We start from the raw sequence: 21,055 nt of genomic DNA on the forward strand, positions 1-21,055 counted from the left end.
GTTTCAAAGACATAGTCACAAATGCCCTACCCTTGATTTAATGCCCTGGAAGCCCCAGCTTTCTTTAGTACTTTGAAAATGCCCTGTTGTGTCTGTTTAGTCTTTGTGCTTGCTGTTCCCTTTCTGCAAAATGCACATTTTCCAACAAATTCTGACGTGGGTGGCTCCTTCACACCATTTGGGTCTCAGCTCAAATGTCACGTTTCCATATATCTTCCCTGACCACACTTGCTGAAGCAGGCATCCACCATAACCTCAATCTCCATGCCATTATACTCGTATTGTCTTCGTGACACTTATCACTATGGGAAATCACACTGTTTGTTAACTTATTGGATGTTGGTCTCCTTTACGCAGTTTACCTCTTCATCCTCTGTACACAAACAGTGTGTGGCTCACATGGGTACCCCATAGACACTTGTTGAATAAATAACTGAGAGGAAGGCAAATGTAACACTAAAACACCATTATCTACCAGTCACATAACGAGGGACATTTGCAGGTGGTAGGAAATGGCAGGGACTTTTTCCCTTGAAAAGAGTATTAGCTCATCATCCATGGGGTCATGGGTAGGCAGATTATTCTTCCTCAGGATATTTACTCAAGATCAGAACTTTGACTTACCAAAGAGCTACACAACTTGCTAAACAAAATCACTTCCCTCTCAGTGGATAACCTTGCAAGGAAAAATTTTAAAGCAGATGACTGCTCACACCCAGTCTTGCCAAAGACCAGTCCTGGAAAAACTGCCCGACGTCCACTAAAGTACTGCGAACACAAGGGACCAAGACTTGTTCAACATTGTCATCCCAGCAACTAGCACAGTTTCTAGCCCACAACAGATGCTCAAAATGTTTGTTAAATGAGCACATAAGACATGCCTTCTGAGGAATGGCCATCCCATCAAGTCTTACCCTGAGGATACACTTATTTTAGAAACAGGGCAAGACAACTGAGGAGAAGCCTTGGCCTATGCCTCTCCCTGGGCAGGAGTTTCGTTCCTAGGATTCGGTACTCATCAACCCTGTGCCTTAGGTAATCAAGTATGACCTTCCCCAGTGTCACCATGTATCAAAGCTGAATAAACTTTGCCAACACAATGACTACTACAGTAACCAGTAACCCAGTATAGTAACCTTTTTTATTTTTTCGTGTATTTTGGTCAGCAAGAATAGCTCCGAAGGTTGAAATAACTAAAATTGAAGATTCTACCATTAATTTTATATCCACCAGTGGAGGGCTCACTGTGTGATCCCAAGAAAATCACACCACCTTCTTGACCAGCAGTATTAACAGTCCTTTATCCAACGGGTAGTTTGGGGAAGATTAACTAGCCAGTGGTTGTAACCTACTCTGAGGCTGACGAGTACCATAAGTCGAATTAATAATGAAACAAGGGAAATCATAAATATTCAACCCACTCCAAAACCTGAGAGTGAGGAAAATTTAAAATGATGCCTGTGGCGCTGATATTTTCAGCCTAAGACCTGTATTCTCAGAAAAGATTTCTAACAGTAACAACAGATCTCTAGTATTTGGAAATGTCAACTGCTTCCATACCCGGTCATGAAGCGAGATATGAAGTCCTAACAGAGACAAGCAATTGCAAATTACACTTCTTCAAACAGTTCGTGTTGCTGTACCAGTATTTAATCTCAGTGCTGTTTACTTAACACACAAGCCACCTTACCAAGAGTCAACTGAACAATTTCAGGGAAAAAAATAAAATGGTTTAAAAGGCTATATATACTTCTTTGCCCTCTGCTGACCACCACTGATGTTCAAGTGAAAGATCACAGCAACATCCAGCAGCAATGTCCGCACTTTGCTGCCAAATGACTTAACTTCCTTCCACTTTAATGTACTTTAATCAGTTTTTATTTGTCTAAAAACTCTTAAGGGAGATCGAGGAAGAAAGAAATCTAAGTAAACCTGAGGGGTTAGCTCCTGAGACAGCGGTTGGAAATTTGCATCTGGGGGAGAGCCAGTTCGGTCCCTCTGTAGCCTAAATGGAGCAAGGTGACTGGGAAGGGGGCAGGCTTCCAGCATCTGCTCCACCAGGACAGCCTCTTCTTCAGCCTGGCACACGCGCCGCTCAGCGCAAGGGGTCGAGTCCGGAGAACACCAGGACACCCAGCCCGACCCTAACTGTCCAGCCCACCTGCAGCAGCCCCTGGAACACCTGAGCATCGCACCTGGGGTTCATAGGTGGGGGCCGGGGCTGACGGCGAGACTCAGTCCCCACTGGCCCCTTCAGGCTGAGGTGGGGGCGGTGCCTGCTGCCCCTCACGGGAAGGAACCCCTAAGGTTCGGGCGCGGGGATGGAGGGTCGGCCCCCAAACCTCCTGCAACCCCGAGGGTCCCCGCTGCCCCCAGGCTTCTCAAGGAGGTGCCCAGGGTGGCGCGTAGGGAACAGCCAGGATGGCGGCAGCCGGTACTCACAAAGCCCACTGGAGCCGGTGCTGGTGAACATGGTCCCGCCGGACCCGGAGCCCCCAAGGGGGGACAGGGGGAGGGAAAGTGGAGGTGGAGGGACCCGGCGACCGCGCAGGCGCACTCCCGGCGTGGCAGCGAACCCGGCAACTGGAGTCCACTCCAGGATGCCTGCGAGCGGCGCATGCGCGGACCGTGGGCCGCGCCGCTCCGCCCGCCCCCTCCCTTCCTGCCTGGGAAGGGAAGTCGGTCCGCAGTCGGAGGGATCCGTCTGTCCGGGTTTTCCCGACTGCCGCGGGTCCCCTTTAGAAAAGCAATGGGATGGGGCGCCTGGGTGGCTCAGTTGCTTAAGCGACTGCCTTCGGCTCAGGTCATGATCCCAGAGTCCTGGGATCGAGCCCCACATCGGGCTCCTGGTTCAGCGGGGAGCCTGCTTCTCCCTCTCCCTCTGCCTCTCTCCCTGCTCATGCTCTCTCTCTCTCTATCTCAAATGAATAAATTAAAAAAAAAGAAAAAAAAGAAAAGCAATGGGAGTTCGTGGGAGGAGCGGGAGTGTAACTCCTGGAAGCAGCACCTGAGGAGCCTCGTGGCAGCGGATTCCTCCGGAGGGCCGGCGTGGCGAAGGTATTCCTCGCGACCTCTAACCTCTCCCCGGACGGGACGCCGGGCGCGGTCCACGCATGCTCAGTCTTTCTGGGCAGACCCCCCCCCCCTACCCCCGAGGCTCGCTCCCCCGAGGATGTCACAGTAACTCTCTGGCGTTCCGGTGTCCAGCAAGTGCGAGAGTCCGCTCAGTCGCGGAGAGCTGCGCTGTCCAGCTGCCCCCCTCTCCTACGTCGATCCCGCGCGGAATCCCCTCAAGCGCCGGGTGCCGTGGTCACCGGGTCCCACCCTTCCACACCGCGCTGGCAGGTGGTCAGATCCCAGACGTGGCGAGTCTAAGGCTGAGCGACCTTGCTCCCAGCCCGACCTTAGCGGCCTTCCAGACCTAGCCATTTCATTTTTTCTCTCTTGCAAAATGAAATTAATCTTTACTAAGGCAAAGTCATGTTTTTTTGAATGAGCTTGAGCCTGAAAACTTTAATTTTATATTATGTAGTTATTAAAGAATACGTATTATGGGGAGATTGACCAACTACAAGGCTAAATGAAAAGGACAGGCTACACAACGGTATGGCATACTTTAAAAAGGAGATACTTTCTGAGTGCTTGTAAGGGCCAGGCGCTGAGCTAAATCTGGAATTTGTGGAAGAATAAAACACAATTCCTGCCTTTAAGAAGAGGTGCCAGTGACCCAAAATTTTATCACTGATTTATTGCTAGAAGGCAAAAGCATACGTGACTTATTTTCCTTAGGCTTTTCTTTGTTTTGCAGAAGCTGTTGGTAGGCAACAAAACCGGTAGCCAACATAGGTCACTGGTCCTCAAAGTAAGTGTGGCCACCCCACCCCAATTTAGGGAATCCAGACAGGCCACAACTATTTTCATAATTAAGACCTTTTTTTTTTTTTTTTTTTAGTCTTATTCACTCAGGAGTATACAGTGGAGTTGCCGGTTGATCAATGCATCCTGTTACAAAAACATGCGTGGGTAAGATCAATTCAAACTGCAAGATAAACCAATACATTTTAGTGTAACAGTACAAAAAGCTCATTGATAGGGTTTCAGATTTCTCATTGCAACTAATCTTTAATAAACTACCGCTTGTTAAGTTATGCTGTAGTGACCAAAATGTCCATATTATCTGAAATGACTTAAATTGCTTCCTTTTCCAACTACAAAGCTGTGTGAGGCCAGATTTTCTTCATGTATTTCAAATGAAACAACTTATCACAACAAACTGAAAGCAGAAGCAGGTATGAGGATCCCGCTGTCTTCTGTAAAGCCAGATCTTAGACATTTGCAAAAATGTGCAATAATGCTATTTTTCCCCATAATTGTTTGCTTGGGAATGTGCAGCAATTTTTCACAAAAATATATTAATGTGCAATGGGTATGTTATTGTTATTTTTAAACGAATTCCGAACAGTTTTTAAATTTTTCTCTCTTAATTAATTTCTAATATATCTAATAGATATAACCCATGTTAGCAAAAGCTCTTGTAGTTCTCGATTATCTTTGAGAGTTCTGAAGAAATCCCAAGATAAAAGGTTTGAGAACTGCTGAGATAGGAGATAAAGCATTCTGAAGTTTGGAAAAACAGACAAAAAACCCTTCACTTATTTATGTTCAATTCTGCAACATTGTTAACTAAATGCACAGTAACTTAATACAGTATGCAGACCTTGCTTGAGAGTATTTTCAGTGATCAGTACCTTGAGTGTACATCTTCTCTGCACTCAGAACCTGGACGTGTTAACTGGTAGAAAGCTGTAGGTTTGTCTTCTAAGAAGCAAGTATTGTCCTTGGATGGGCAGCATCAGCTTCACCTGGGATCTTGTTTGGACTAGAGAGCGCCAGGCCCTACCCCTAGACCTATTAAAGCTGCGTTTAACAAGACCCTCAGGTGATTTGTATGCACAAGTCTGAGAAGTAGTGCAGTGATTCTCAACAGAGGGCAGTTTTTGGCCTCCAGAGGACACCTGCCAATATTTGGAGACATTTTTGGTGTTACAGTTGTGAGAGGGGTCCACTACTGGCATCTAATGGGCAGATGGGATGCTGCTAAACACCCTACAATACACAGGGCCGCCTGCCACAATGAAGAACTCTCCTGTGCGCCTGGATGGCTCAGTGGGTTAAGCATCTGACTCGATCTCAGCTCAGGTTTTCATCTCAGGATTATGAGTTCAAGCCCTGAAAAAAAAAAAATTCTCCTGCCCAAAATGTCAATAGTGTGAGGTTGAGAACTCCTACACTGGTGTGATTTAGCCAACGATTATCATACAATCCCAGCTTGCTCAGTGTATATCATTTCTTCTTTTTATCACCACCATATCAAATTTATTATTCCAATGGTACTAATACAGCTGGATGCTCAGTGTATATCATTTCTAAAGTCCTTGCCTGTATTCCACCTTGTCTCTTCTCTAGATTGTATTATGGAGAACTAATTCTGTCAATTACTAGGCATCATCATTTGCCTTGCCATGTCTTGCTGAATCTGCTTTCTACATTGGGGTAAGAGTGGTAAGTTTGAAAGAGTAAGCCCCTAGCAGGCAGGGAATGTATCTTACCAAATGTTGTATCCTACCCATTTTGCGTCTCTTGGTGTGAAGGCATTGTCTTCCTTTCATGAAATAAAACACAGCATCTCTAAGGATTTAGCATTAGAAAGCAAATCTCCAGGGGAGTCCTAGGGGAAGGTTGCTGATCAAACATCCCTGACATGTGCTTTTCCTGTAGATTTCAGCTTGCCTTTAGCACAATGTTCTTTTCCTAGAGCAGAGCTAGAAAGAATTTTTCCTAAAGTTTACCAACAGTAGAAGGGGCCAACAACAACCAAATTAAGAACCACAGACTTCCAAAGTACCAAGTTCTGATCATAGGACAGCTACTGTGCCTTAAGCTTGTAAATCACATCCTATTTCCATATTCAGGCTGAGGACCCCCTTTCCAAATCCCCAGGGATTGTAGTCAGCAACCTTTTGGAGAAATCAGTAGATAATGACTCGGGTTGATGGTCAGTCCTTGGATGAAGTAGCCTTTATACTCATCAAGAGCATTTTCAGCATATAATATCTATGAAACTAATATAAGAAAATAGGTCTGGAGGCTTTTTAAAGAATTAGTTACGTCTTTTTACTGATTCAATAATATTCGTAACAGCTGTCTACCGAGCAGGGAGCATTTTGGAAATCCGTTAAGTGTATTTTGGGTTGTCACAATGAATTGGAGGATCCTGCATGGGGTCCAGTAAATGCTAAACACAATCCTTTTACCAAAAAAAAAAAAAAAAAAAAAAAAAAAAAGAATCGTTCTCTTTCCTAACCTGAATGTTTTACTCTCCAACCTCATGCTTCTTATGTAGGTAAAAGTCTATTTGTATTTATCTGAATCTAGAACCAATTCCATTTCACATGTAAACATGTGCTTGGTAGAGTTTTAATTCATGCTGAATTTTGCAGGAACGCAACTAGTTACTGTTTCAGTTGTTATTTGGAACTTAATCAAGAGTTGTTCACCAATTCAACAACTCTGCTTGTTGCACTGAAGTCACCAGTACCAATTTACATGGGTGGCTGATGCACTATTAGTGATTCTGTAGCTTTCAAAAAGATGTACAAACCTAGCCCTTATTATAAAAATACTACATATAATGCGAAATATTAAGAAAAGGTGTTGAGAATACTCCATTGAATATTTGAAAGTGTCCATATGCACAACATAGTTTTTTTCTAATTCATTTAGATGAATCCACCAAGATTAAGCAAATATTATATAAAGACACAGAGTTGGCAAAGGTAGAAACTTCAGAGATTTAAGGAGAGTTTGAAATTCATAAGACCATCCCTGAAATGTTTCTTTTAAAACCTAATCTGAAAGATATAGGTACCATTTCTTATAGAATGACATAAATTATAGCAATCTGTGGTAATCCAAATAATATGGGAAGAAAATTAATTTTACCAGTCATATAAAAGGTTACTAATTATGAGAGTAAGAAATTTTAAAGATTTCTTCTATTCTGTTGAGCAATAATATTGTATGTAGAAGGATCTACGAGAAATCCAAAGAGCTGAAAAATAGGCCATGAAGTGATCTACAAACAGAATATCTGTTGCAAATGAACGCAAGTAACCTACATAATAATGAAACTTTGCTGACCACAAATCCCAGGATTCGTGGGATAAAAACACTGAGCAGGAAATGTACTTCCATATGTATAGACAATGGATACTTGGAGTTGTGAAAATGTGAAATTCTTAAAAATTATTTCACAGGAAATTTTGTCCTTTTCCAATGTCCTTTTGCAACAGATGGTCAGTGAGTAATCTGGGTTGATAAACAACTGGAAAGTAGCAACAGCCTTGTTAGTGAGTCATTGAATTTTTCATTGACGACCTCAGTCACCAAAAATCTTAGTGAAAGACCCACAAATCAATGAATCCTATCAGTGCTATTGATAGAATTCAAATTAATACCTTAAATATAAGATTACTTTGTAATCTTTACAGAGACTGAAAAGGAGTTTGACTGCCTTATGCTACATATGAAATAAGATAGTATTCCAAAGAAAATTGTTTTAAAATACTTTATTTGTTCTTTGATACTAACATGCAACTTTTGTTTCAATCAATGAAAAATTACTAATATCAAAATGTTAAAAAGTGATTTGACATATATATCATACGTGCCAGAAATGTTAAATGAAGTCTTTAAACTGCAAGTAAATAAGATTAAGATTACTAAAGAAGAAGGAATTATCACGAAATTTTTCAACAAATTTATGTCATTTTAAGAGATGCTTTCTTGCCCAGAATTTTCACAGTTCCCATATCTGTAGCAGATAAGACTACATAGGTCTAAAATACTGGTGTGGGATTGTATTGCTAATTTTCATGCTACTTAAAAACATATAATGGGGGCGCCTGGGTGGCTCAGTCGTTAAGCATCTGCCCTCGGCTCAGGTCATGATCCCAGGGTCCTGGGATTGAGCCCCGCATCAGGCTCCCTGCTCCGCGGGAAGCCTGCTTCTCCCTCTCCCGCTCACCCTGCTTGTGTTCCCTCTCTTGCTGTGTTTCTGCCAAATAAATAAATAAAATCTTTTTTTTTTTTTCAAAAACCCACTTTATTTTTTTTTTGTAGTTTTTAATGTTATTATATTATGTTAGTCACCATACAATACATCTTTAGTTTTTGATGTAGTGATCCATGATCCATTGTTTTCGTATAACACCCAGTGCTCCATGCAGTACGTGCCCTCCTTAATACCCATCACCGGGCTAACCAATCCCCCCTTCCCCCCCCCAGAACCCTGTTTGTTTCTCAGGTCCATAGTCTCTCATGGTTCATCTCTCCCTCCAATTCCTGCCCCATTTTTCCCTTCCTTCTCCTAATGTCCTCCATGTTATTCCTTATGTTCCACAAATAAGTGAAACCATATGATAATTGACTTTCTCTGCTTGACTTATTTCGCTTAGTATAATCTCCTCCAGTCCCATCCATGTTGATGTACAAGTTGGGTATTCATCTTTTCTGATGGCTGAGTAATATTCCATTGTATATATGGACCATATCTTCTTTATCCATTCATTTGTTGAAGGGCATCTCGGCTCTTTCCACAGTTTGGCTATTGCGGCCATTGCTGCTATGAACATTGGGGTGCATATGGCCCTTCTTTTCACTACATCTGTGTCTTTGGGGTAAATACCCAGTAGTGCAATTGCTGGGTCATAGGATAGCTCTGTTTTTAAATTTTTGAGGAACCTCCACACTGTTTTCCAAAGTGGCTGTACCAACTTGCATTCCCACCAACAGTGTAAGAGGGTTCCCCTTTCTCCACAACCTCTCCAACATTTGTTGTTTCTTTCCCTGTCCATTTTGGCCATTCTAACTGGTGTAAGGTGGTATCTCAGTGTGGTTTTGATTTGGATTTCCCTGATGGCTAATGATGATGAACATTTTTTCATGTGTCTGTTAGCCATTTGTATGTCTTCTTCGGAGAAGTGTCTGTTCATCTCTTCTGCCCACTTTTTGACTTATTTGTTTTTTGGGTGTTGAGTTTGAGAAGTTCTTTATAGATTTTGGATACCAGCCCTTTATCTGTAGTGTCATTTGCAAATATCTTGTCCCATTCTGTGGGTTGCCTCTTTGTTTTGTTGACTGTTTCCTTTGCTGTGCAGAAGCTTTTTATCTTGATGAAGTCCCAAAAGTTCATTTTTGCTTTTGTTTCACTAGCTTTTGGAGATGTATCTTGAAAGAAGTTGCTGTGGCCGATGTCAAAGAGGTTACTGCCTATGTTCTCCTCTAGGATTTTGATGGATTCCTGTCTCACATTGAGGTCTTTCATCCACTTTGAGTTTATCTTTGTGAGTGGTGTTAGAGAATGGTCGAGTTTCATTCTTCTGCATGTGGCTGTCCAATTTTCCCAGCACCATTTATTGAAGAGACTGTCTTTTCTCCGTTGCATGTTTTTTCCTGCTTTGTCAAAGATTATTTGACCATAGAGTTGAGGGTCCATATCTGGGTTCTCTATTCTGTTCCATTGGTCTGTATGTCTGTTTTTGTGCCAGTACCATGCTGTCTTGGTGATCACAGCTTTGTAATATAGCTTGAAATCGGGCAACGTGATGCCCCCAGCTTTGTTTTTCTTTTTCAACATCTCCTTGGCGATTCGGGGTCTTTTCTGCTTCCATACAAATTTTAGGATTGTTTGTTCCAGCACTTTGAAAAGTGTCATTGGAATTTTGATCGGGATGGCATTGAAGGTCTAGATTGCTCTGGGTAGCATAGACATTTTAACAATGTTTATTCTTCCGATCCATGAGCATGGAATATTTTTCCATCTTTTTGTGTCTTCTTCAATTTCTTTCATGAGTGTTTTGTAGTTCCTAGAGTATAGATCCCTTACCTCTTTGGTTAGGTTTATTCCGAGGTATCTTATGGTTTTTGGTGCTATTGTAAATGGAATCGTTTCTCTAATTTCTCTTTCTACAGTTGCATTGTTAGTGTATAAGAAAGCAACTGATTTCTGTGCATTGATTTTGTATCCTGCCACATTACTGAATTGCTGGATGAGTTCTAGTAATTTGGGGGTGGAGTCTTTTGGGTTTCCCACATAAAGTATCATGCTGTCTGCGTAAAGAGAGAGTTTGACTTCTTCTTTGCCAATTTGAATACCTTTTATTTCTTTTTGTTGTCTGATTGCTGTTGCTAGGGCTTCTAGCACTATGTTGAACAACAGTGGTGAGAGTGGGCACCCTTGATGTGTTTCTGATCTTAAGGGAAAGGCTCTCAGGTTTTCCCCATTGAGGATGATATTCGCTGTGGGTTTTTCATAGATGGATTTTATGAACTTGAGGAATGTTCCCTCTATCCCTATACTCTGGAGAGTTTTAATCAGGAAAGGATGTTGTATTTTGTCAAATGCTTTTTCTGCATCAATTGAGAGGACCATATTGTTCTTCTCCCTCCTCTTATTAATGTGTTCTATCACACTGATTGATTTGCGAGTGTTGAACCACCCTTGCATCCCGGGTATAAATCCCACTTGGTCGTGGTGGATGATCCTTTTAATGTATTGTTGGATCCTATTAGCTAGGATTTTGTTGAGGATTATGGAATCCACATTCATCAGGGATATCGGTCTGAAATTCTCCTTTTTGATGGGGTCTTTGCCTGGTTTGGGGATTAAGGTAATGCTGGCCTCATAGAATGAGTTTGGAAGTTTTCCTTCTGTTTCTATTTTTTTAAACAGCTTCAGGAGAATAGGTATTATTTCTTCTTTGAATGTTTGGTAGAATTCCCCAGGGAATCCACCAGGCCCTGGACTCTTGTTTTTTGGGAGGTTTTTGATCACTGCTTCAATCTCGTTACTGGTTATTGGCCTATTCAGGTTGTCAATTTCTTCCTGTTCCAGGCTTGGCAGCTTATAGGTTTCCAGGAAGGCCTCCATTTCATCCAGATTGCTCAGTTTATTGGCATATAGTTGTTGATAATAATTTCTAATAATTGTTTCTATTTCCTTGGTGTTAGTCGTGATCTCTCCCCTTTCATTCATAATTTTATTAATTTGGGTCCTTTCTCTCTTCTTTTGGATAAGTCTGGCCAGTGGTTTATCCATCTTATTAATTCTTTCAAAGAACCAACTTCTAGTTTCGTTGATCTGATCTACTGTGTTTCTGGTTTCTAATTCATTGATTTCTGCTCTAATTTATTTCTCTTCTAATGCATGGCTTAGGTGTCATTTGTTGCTTTTTCTCTAGTTCTTAAATAAATAAAATCTTAAAAAAAACATATAATGGTTAGATCTAGAGATCAGTGTGGATTTATATTATCAAATTAGGTGATTAGTCCACTTGAAAATGATGAAACACATTAGCTAATTTGCAGGAAATGTTAATTGACCTAAAACGTGATTTGGGGGGACGTCCGTCTTCAACATTATTTTTTAGAGTATTCCCAACTGCACATTTAGGTGCAGAGGAGCAATTCCTGCCGAAGCGACAAAATTTAACAGAACATTTGAGATTTCTTTTAATAGAATTAGAACCTCATCAATTAATTAAAAAAATATTTCAGGTGATCACTATCTGTTTTAGCTTGGGTCTCACCAAAGGCAGACTTTGAGACAAAGTTTCAAGTTGTCTTGAAGCTGCCTTAGGAAAGACCAGTGGGAGAATGGGAAGTGAGACAAGGAAAGGAAGGGTAGCCTCCCTCGGGAGGCAGTCCCAGAGGGCTACCTGCGGGCCATGCAGTTTCCCAGCCCTGGCAGCCCACCCTGTGAAGGAGCAGAGGCTGCGGTGGGAGGGCAAGACTGCAAGCTAAGAGCTGCAATGGGGGGTAGGGGGCGCCTGGAGGGCCCAGTCGGTTAAGCAAGGCATCAGGTCATGATCCCAGAGCCCTGGGATGGAGCCCTGCATTGGGCTCCTTGCTCAGTGGGGAGCCTGCTTCTCCCTCTGCCCTTTGATCCTCCCCTGCTCATGCTCTCTCTCTCAAATAATTAAAATCTTAAAAAAAAAAAAAAAAAAAAAAGCTGCAATTAGGAAGTAAGCCTCCACGAGGGTTAAGGCTTGGGGCATAGGGCTGATACCATTCTGCTCACGGGTTTCACACTCCTAATTGTGTATGGAGATTATGGTGCAGGGAGGTGGGGGTTGGGAATTGATACGGTTGGTTTACCTTTTTTTTCTGGTCTTCCTCCAGTATCCACACTAGCCCATTACCTTATTTCTCTAGAGCTTTTTCTTTTTCTGATTCATCTCTGTTTCCCATCACATATCAAAGGATGGGGTCTCCTGGATCTAAGTTCTAGAGATGGAGCGCATGCCCTAACGTGTGGTGGGATTTCAGAATAGGAGATCCGTTTTCTGTTGCTTCACCACTACCCATAAGGAAGTATTTTTAAATCATTCATATAGAGCCTGTCACATTTGTGAGACAATCACACTTCCTCATCTTCTCCACCCAGACCATCTGCTCTTTCTCGGAGCTAAGTTAACGTTACTTCTCCTATGTCCATACAACCATGTCCCATCTGTTCGCACCAGACAGGCACTTAACTTGTCCTGCACTGGTTTTTATTCTGCTCGGCATCATCCTTCTGCCCTCTCATTTTTCTCTGCATCCTGCATGGCATCACTTCCGACCTCCTTACTTCTATATACCGTACAAACTAACATACTTACAGATGGTTGCAAGTGTTGTGCCTCCAAGGTAGTCACACCCAAACACAAACAGGTCAAAATAAAAATCAAAACATAATAAAAATATGTATCATTTCATTGCAAATTTTCCCCTTGTTTCTTTGCATCAACATTAGGATGTTATATTGAGTATTAAAATGATGTATAGCATATTTTCCTTGAGTTTCATTAAGGGTATTAAAGACAGAATTGCAGAATATTTGTTACAAAAGTAAGGGTTGGGTCACTTAGGATTGAGAGCCATTATGCTAGATGTACACCATTATACCATGCATACATATGACAAAATGTAATTGGGTTTTCAGTGGCCTGATGTGAATAAAGATAACACAGTCTTCGTAATCTTCAAAATTATACATCAGATTACATTACATAAAAGACATTTATACCTTGTGTTTAGGTATATTACATAAATAGGAGACAAAGAAGCTTTTATTATTCTTAATATGGCCATACGTATTTCATAACTCTAACCATTCGTAAGAATATTTATAATTGTACCAAATAGGATTATTCTGCTCTTTGCCCATTTTTCTTTCCCGAGAGTGGTTTTAATCAAGTGGACAGGATCTTGCTGATAGTCACACTGCAGAGATAAAAGCAAAATGGATTCCTAGCCTCCCACTGTAGTGTTGTTAATATCACACCCCTCGTTTCCGGGCCCATTCAGTAGTGAATATTCTCCATGAAAGAGGATAATGGATATAATGCTATTTAGCTTCTGTTCCCCCCAAAGCCCACCTCGAGATAAGAATTTAGGTGCAAATCCCACCTCGGTATTTAAGAGGTGATCCCAGGAAGCACGATGAGGAGCTAGGGAAGAAGGCAGTCAATAATGAGCAGGTCACAGCTGTGGGTGTCGGGAATTAAATCCTACTAAAAACCCTTTAAGAGATTGAGCAGAACACACCTCAAAAATGTCTCACCAACAGACAAGAAAGCTGGGCTATTTGCCCAGCAGCCCTCCCTCATTAGATGAGTGTTGCTCCTGGGGGTTATAAACCACCCTGCACTTTCAGCCTGCTTCATGTGTGGACCGAGCACACTCCTGCATCCAGAGAGAGCCCTTAGGCAGAGAGACATAGGTGCTTGTAGGAGAGGGGTCCACCGAAGCTCTAGTGACCTCCAGGATGGACAGAGAGGATATGGTTGGGACACCAGCAGCATCTGCTAAAAGTGGGGAAAAGGAAGTGAGACCAAATTGCCAATTCCCTTTATCCTATTACCTCAGATCCCAGGACAGGACATTTTTGCAGCACCAACGTTTTCCTTCTTTTAATTTATATGGCTACTGATTGGTACTACATAAGCGACTTCTCTTGATGTAGCTGCCCTGGATCCTTGCCCAAGTGCAAGCTGGATTTCAGGACATCATCAAAACAGGAAAGATAGGCCAAACATCATAATCCCATCCCCTGACCAGGCTATGTCTTCTTCCCAAACTGCCCAGATGTCTCCTGTCCATCAGAGCAAGGCCAACACCCACAGATCTACTTCCCCCAGGGTTGTGTCAACAAAGTGGGACCCTATCTCTCACATGCTCACTTGTAAGACCCACTCAAAGATGTGAAGGTCAATATCAGCTTAAATGTTTCGTCTTGCTTGCTTGTGCATCTTCATGGCCAGTTTATGCTGATTGAATCAAACTGATTCAAACTCATGTATTCAACGTAATGTTCTAAAACAAAATGCATCCATTTGATCTTTTATTTCTCCTTTTTTCCAAGGTGAGATAATCACAAAAATACTGTGTCGGAAATTTTTTATTCTTATTTCCATTGTTGGTAACATTTATTATTGTAAATCCATAGAAATGCAATTGAAAAGTGCATACACAGGAAGAATGTCACGACCACAGCAGCTAGTGAAAAAAGAACACATGAAAATATTTCAAAATTTCAGAAAATAAGCTAGAAATACAAAGTAGTGAAAACTGATCGACTATTCTATGTCACTTAATTTTGCTTATTGATTTTAGCTTTTCTTTTTTTTTTTAAGGTTTTATTTATTCATTTTAGAGGGACAGAGAGAGAGCATGAGCAGAAAGAGGGAGAAGCAGACTCCCCTGCTGAGCAGGGAGCCTGACATGTGGCTCGATCCCAGCACCCTGGGATCATGACCCAAGCCAAAGGCAGACACTCAACCGACTGAGCCACCCAGGCGCCCCTGATTTTAGCTTTTCTATTTTTTATGGAGAATGAAGCCCAGGGCTCTCTTTTATCTTTCCCAGTGTTATTAGCTGAATTGTGTAACCAAAAAAGTATATTGAAGTCCTACCCCCAGTGCCTCAGAATGTGGCCTTCATTGCAAATAGGGTCATTGCAGATGTAACTGGTAATGATGAGATCATTATGGAATAGGGTAGGACCTAATCCCACATGACTGGCTCTCCTTATGAGACTCTTACCCAGGGACATCACCCTGTGACAACAGAAGCGGAAATCGCAATGGCTGCCTCTGCCAGCCAAGGAACACCAAGGATGGCCAGCAAACACCAGCAGCTGGAAAAGGCAAGGAACAGTCCTGCCCTTCAGGTTTCCATGGGAGCACGGCCCTGCTGACCCCTGGATTTGGGACTGACAGCCTCTGGGACTGTGAGGCACTAAAGTTCTGTTGTTTTAAGCCCCCCACTTTGTGTACTTTTTATGGCAGTCCTAGGCGACACTCAGCTTTTCTCTTTAATTCATATTTTAAAATTCCCTCTCCCATCTGCTATTCACCTGTTTCCCTTAATTTCTAACTAGGTAAAAGCTATGTTAAGATTCACTTCTGCCCAGCAACCATAGGGACTTGGTTTATGGTGCTCTTTATAGCAACCCCATTGTCCCAAAGGTGACAATTTCTTTGATCTCCCATGTCATGTATAAGATGATAAGATCAGGAACCAAAAATCGCACTGGTAAAATCTTCCCACCCATCATGTCCACCAAATGTAAAATTGCTTTGTTAAGGCTGTGGGTTTTGGTCCGTCCAGCATCAAGGAGAGACTGTCACATGCTCACTCACCTGGCTCCAACCTCCCGCCTTCCCCTGTACCAATCTCTTTCACAGTCCTGACTCACCTTGTACTCCCTCTGCAGATGAATCTGTGGTCCAGTCACTAGGGCCAATTCTGACGTTAGGTAAGGAATGTGAGAGGTTCTGGTCCGCTGCTCTGTGATGGCGGCTGAATTCCACACCCTTGGGCTCCTTTCGCACCTTGCGCATTGCATTCCTTTATAAAAGCAGGTACACTCTACTTGGAGGTCATTGTCTAATTGCCTGTGTCTTCCATGCAATTGCAAGTGGGGCCTGTCTTTCATCTTTGTTTCCCCAAGGCTTAGCCTGGTGATTGGCACACAGTAGGCCTTCAACATATATATTCAATTGAATGAGATGAATGAGGGAAAGACAATCAAGCCATACTTGCTGCTTCTCCCCCCCCCCAATCTGACAATTGGATGGGCTTCAGATTGTCCAGATATCCAGCATCTGCCTCATGCCCCAATGAGTGGGTAGTGCAGACAAAGGATTTCCAAAACCATTGCAAGATAAATTATGTTCTGGGGCACCTGGCTCGCTCAGTTGGAAGAGCATGCAATGCTTGATCTTGGAGTCATGAGTTCAAGCCCCACACTGGGTGTAGAGATGACTAAAAATAAATCAATAAACCAAAAAAAAAGATAAATTATGTCCTAGGAAAGTCTCAGAAAGTCTACTGGTAGAACCGCATAAACAAAGGGATTTATTCCCCTTTATGTTATTTCAGTGGTAGTATGTATGTATAGAAACTGGGGTTGGTTCAAAGGTTAAAGTGAGGTGATCCTTCTGATTTGGCATTTTTTAAATTTTTTAAATTTTTTTTAAAGATTTTATTTATTTATTTGAGAGAGAGAATGAGAGAGAGAGAGCATGAGAGGGGGAGGGTCAGAGGGAGAAGGAGACTCCCTGCTGAGCAGGGAGCCCGATGTGGGACTCGATCCCAGGACTCCAGGATCATGACCTGAGCCGAAGGCAGTCACTTAACCAACTGAGCCACCCAGGCGCCCTTATTATTTTTTTAAAGATTTTATTTATTTATTTGACAGAGCACACAAGCAGAGGAGTGGGAGGGGGAGAAGCAGGCTCCCCACTGAGCAGGGAGTCCGATGTAGGACTCGATCCCAGGACCCTGGGATCATGACCTGAGGCGAAGGCAAATGCTTAACTGAGCCGCCCAGGTGCCCCTGATTTGGCAATTATTTACGACCTTGTGGACATAACTATGGGATTGGAATATTTATTTATAAGGGATTATTCAGCAATGAGTGCCCCACCAGTGGCCAAAAAGATACGAAAGAATAGCGACCTGAGTTTTCTGGACCAGCAGATAGTAGTCTGTCCTCACCTGCAGGCCAAGGAAGTTCTACCCTGTGTAAATGAGCCAGACCAACTGGGACTCAGATGGACCTTGTGTAAGCAAGCCTGACTCTGAGGAGGAAGGAACACTCATAGAAGTGGTGGGATCTTGGGGCGCCTGGGTGGCTCAGTCATTAAGCGTCTGCCTTCAGCTCAGGTCATGATCTCAGGGTCCTGGGATCGAGCCCTGCATCAGGCTCCCTGCTCCATAGGAAGCCTACTTCTCCCTCTCCCACTCCCCCTGCTTGTGTTCCCTCTCTCATTGTCTCTCTCTGTCAGATAAATAAATAAAATCTTAAAAAAAAAAAAAAAAAAGAAGTGGTGGGATCTTGACACTAACCTTGGATAGTCCCTAGGACTATATGTCGGTCTGGCTGAGTGTCCTTTAAGAGACCCTAATTTGGTGCTCCTATGTTCTTCCAATGAAAACATGTCCATTGTGGGTTATAATCCTGATCTCTGGTGCTGATAACTCTTTTATTCCCTTACAGTTGCTCTGTGTAGTATCCTCAACCATACCTGCTCCACCAGCCACCAGATGATTAGAACATCTGTTCAATATCTTCCTGATCTGTTATTCATCTCAGAAGTGAGTTTTTCAAACACCTTTAGGCTTCTCTTCTCCAGACTAAATATTTCTGTAACTTTTCAACCCTTTGATTATTTTTTTTAAAATTCTCTCCAGTTTTCCATGTATCCTTACACCATGGAGTTTAAGTAGTGTATGAGACTCTACATACAAGATAGAGGCATAAAATATCAATGATCAAGACATATTTGTGATGATAACTGACAAGGTCTAATCTCTTATTCCAGACTTCCTAAAGGAAAGGAAAAGAGCTTCTAACACAATCGGCTGATAAACCATAGAGTTGGATCGATAAGGAAAATAATCCACCTGAATTCTTGAGATAAAAGGTTATTTAAAAAATTATTCCATGCTCGTTAAGAACAACTTTTTATTCCTGGTAGTTTATAGAAATTCCAGCTAACAGTCCATCATACCAAATATGAAAACATTGGGTTTTAGCAACAATTCTATTTAAAAGAGATGATCTGTATACCGTTACCAGACATTGTATGTTACCATCGTGAAATGTGAACACAAACATGTATGTAAAATAGAAAAAGGTAATTATGTTTTCTATGTTTTTTATGGCACCTTGACATATTTCATATAAGACTCTTGGGAGAGCCGGAAGGGCGTGTGCGACGGTGAAGTGCCCAGAGCCTGGAGCCTGGCTTCAGATCCCAGCTCATTCTCAACTAACTGTTAGACCCGGGACAAGTCTCCTTAACTCCTTTCCTCATCTGTGGAGAGGGAATGATGGTAATAATAACACCTGCCTCTAGGGGGCTTCTGAGCATTAAATAACTTAATACATTAAAAAGAAAAATCTCTTAGAACAGGTCCTGCCCATAGTAAGTTCCTGCAATTATTATCATTATAATTTCCGTAATTATACTCTGAACATTGGCAAGGAGGCTGAAACAGTTTTCAAAATCAAGCCTGTCTATTTGTGCCAGAACTCTTAGGAGACAGTTCGTTCCTCAAGTAGTAATTAGAAATGAAGAATCAGAACAGTGTGATCATGCCTTTTGACGAAGGCCCCAGGAATGCATTTTCTGGCTTAGTTCAGCTGCTCTCCCCGTGGTGTTCCCAGGGTGTGCGAATAGCAAACGGAGGGTGAGGAGACCATTCTCCTCCTCCTCCTTTCTCCAGGACCCACCTGTGGTCTGTTTATCCCTGTAGCATCTCTCGCCGGCCTGAGATCCAAATGAGGCCTCAGATGTCCACAGGGGCCCTCATGGAGGGAAGCAGCCTGGGCACCAGCAGTCAACAGACACACTTAGCTCACACGTTAATTACACGTGGAATATTCTCCCACTGACACAAACAAAAATTGCTTTCTCCCAGTTTTTAAAGACATAGGCTCACTCTATATATCTTTCATGTTCCCTCTTTTGATGGTGACCCAGATACAGAGAACTGTTTTTTGGGTTTTGTTTTGTTTTGTTTTCATGAGGAAGTTGACAATACAGGCATGTTAATAACAGCCCCTGAAGAGTTCGGAACAGGGAGTGATAGAGATCATGTCGAACTGACCAGCATGTGTCCTATCTAAGGAGTTGAGCCACTCCTAAGCTCTACTCGGGATGCCATGAGGGAATGGGAGAAACAGAAATGCAGCCAAGAGCTTTGGACTTTAATAAAGAATTTCCCAACCATTAAACATTGGCTCACAGTAACACATGTAGACCGATCAAAATAATGGTGCAGAGAGGCGACAGGTACAAGATGTCCACTCCAGGGTGCCATGGTGTGCACTAACATTATAAATTGGACATGCTATCGAGGGTGACCCTGGAGTTGTGCAACATGGTGGCATGGATCCAAACCACAGTAAGCAAGGGATCTCTCTATCTCTGAGCAGAGACAGAGAGACTGTTGTTCAGACTTCAGTGTGCATGAAACCAGTGAGATGCTTGTTTACAATGCAGAGCCCCGAGGCTCATTCCCTGAGATTCCGAGGGGAGGCCCAGGAATTTAAATTAAAAAAAACAAACAAACCATTTTTAGTCGTCTTCGTTTTTTAGAAAAGCTTTGGCTTTACAAGAAAATTGGGAAGATAGCACAAAGGATTCCCATAAACCCTACATCCGCCTTCCCCTATTATTAACATCCTATCTTACTATGGTCTATTTGTCACAATTAGGTAACCAATATTGATACATTTTGATGAACTAAAGTCCGTACTTTATGTAGATAGCCTTAGTTTTTACCTACTGTTCGTTTTCTGTTCCAGGATTCCATCCAGGATGCCCCGTTACATTGAGCTGTCATGTCTCCTTAGGCTCTTCTTGGCTGTGATGGTTTTTTTACTTTCCTTGTTTTCCATGACCTTGACAGTTTTGAGGAGTACTGGTCAGGAAGTCTGCAGGATATCCCTTTATTGCAACTTGCCTGATGTTCTTCTAGTGATAAGACTGAGGTTATAGATAGTTGGGGAAAATACCCACAAAGGTAAAATGCCATTTTCATCCTACAGTATCAAGTATACATACTATCAGCCTGACTCATCAGCCTCACGTTGACCCTGATCACCTGGTAGAGGTCGGTTAGTCAGGTTTCTCCACTGGAAAATTATCCGCTACCCCTTTCATACCGTCCTCTCTGGAAGGAAGTCCACACTTGGGCAGAGAGTTATGTTCCACCTGTTTGAGGATGTGGTATGTATATAAATTATTTGGAATTCTTCTGCACAGGAGATTTGTATCTCCTCCCCCACTGTTTATTCAACCACTTGTTTATATCAGTATAGACTCATGGACATTTATTTTATACTTTGGGTTATAAGCCAGTATCACTTCATTTGTTTTGTTGTCAAGTTATTTCGACTTTGGCCTCTGGGAGCTCTTTCGGTTGGCTCCCGTATCACGCTGACATACCCCAATCAGTGTGGGGTTTCAGTCATCTTCTTTTTTTTAAGATTTTATTTATTTATTTGAGAGAGCGTGAGAGAGAGATCATGAGCAGGGGGGAGGGTAGAGGGAGAAGCAGACTCCCCGCTGAGCGGGGAGCCCGACGCAGGGCTCGATCCCAGGACCCTGAGATCATGACCTGAGCCAAAGGCAGACGCTTAACCAACTGAGCCACCCAGGCGCCCTTGAGTCAGCATTTTCAAAAAGCTCCCAAGTGATTCTGGTGCTGGTGGTCCAAGGACTGCACGGTGAGAAAATGTGGCTTGATGGTGTGCTGTGAGCTCTGCTAACCACAGAATCCCACCCATTCGCTGATTCCTTCTGCAAGCCACCTCTGTCTACTGGACTCGTTCAGCAAACACAGACTATCAGCTCCCTGCCTCCTCCCAACAGGCACTGTGCTAGATTCTGGGAATGCAGAGCTTGTCTGGGAATTCAGACTTAGGTGGACATGC

At 42.6% G+C, this 21,055-nt stretch overlaps 1 protein-coding gene and 1 long non-coding RNA gene across 5 annotated transcripts in view; one reads left to right on the plus strand and one right to left on the minus strand.

Moving 5' to 3' along the window:
* The window catches only part of UBAC2 (UBA domain containing 2), a 187,980-nt gene extending 185,391 nt beyond the window's left edge, over positions 1–2,589 (minus strand). The window contains exon 1 of one of the 2 annotated variants that reach the window (XM_035003119.1): positions 2,443–2,589. In XM_035003119.1, the coding sequence (XP_034859010.1) occupies positions 2,443–2,473 (31 nt within the window). In that variant the 5' untranslated portion in view covers positions 2,474–2,589. The remainder of the gene's footprint in view (positions 1–2,442) is intronic. The other variant, XM_035003120.1, reaches the window with a different exon arrangement.
* Positions 2,590–3,447: 858 nt separating this feature from the next.
* LOC118009274 overlaps positions 3,448–21,055 on the plus strand; it is a 48,694-nt gene continuing 31,086 nt past the window's right edge. For 2 of the 3 annotated variants that reach the window (XR_004678867.1, XR_004678866.1), the window contains exons 1-7: positions 3,449–3,862; positions 3,967–4,023; positions 5,467–5,562; positions 17,609–17,706; positions 17,934–18,035; positions 18,300–18,447; positions 20,168–20,348. This is a non-coding gene — a long non-coding RNA (uncharacterized LOC118009274). Of the gene's footprint in view, positions 3,863–3,966; positions 4,024–5,466; positions 5,563–17,608; positions 17,707–17,933; positions 18,036–18,299; positions 18,448–20,167; positions 20,349–21,055 lie in introns of all 3 variants that reach the window. The other variant, XR_004678865.1, reaches the window with a different exon arrangement.

Source organism: Mirounga leonina, unplaced genomic scaffold, assembly GCF_011800145.1.
Source record: "Mirounga leonina isolate KUSES-001 unplaced genomic scaffold, KU_Mleo_1.0 Mir_127, whole genome shotgun sequence".
In the NCBI taxonomy this organism is placed as follows: domain Eukaryota; kingdom Metazoa; phylum Chordata; class Mammalia; order Carnivora; family Phocidae; genus Mirounga; species Mirounga leonina.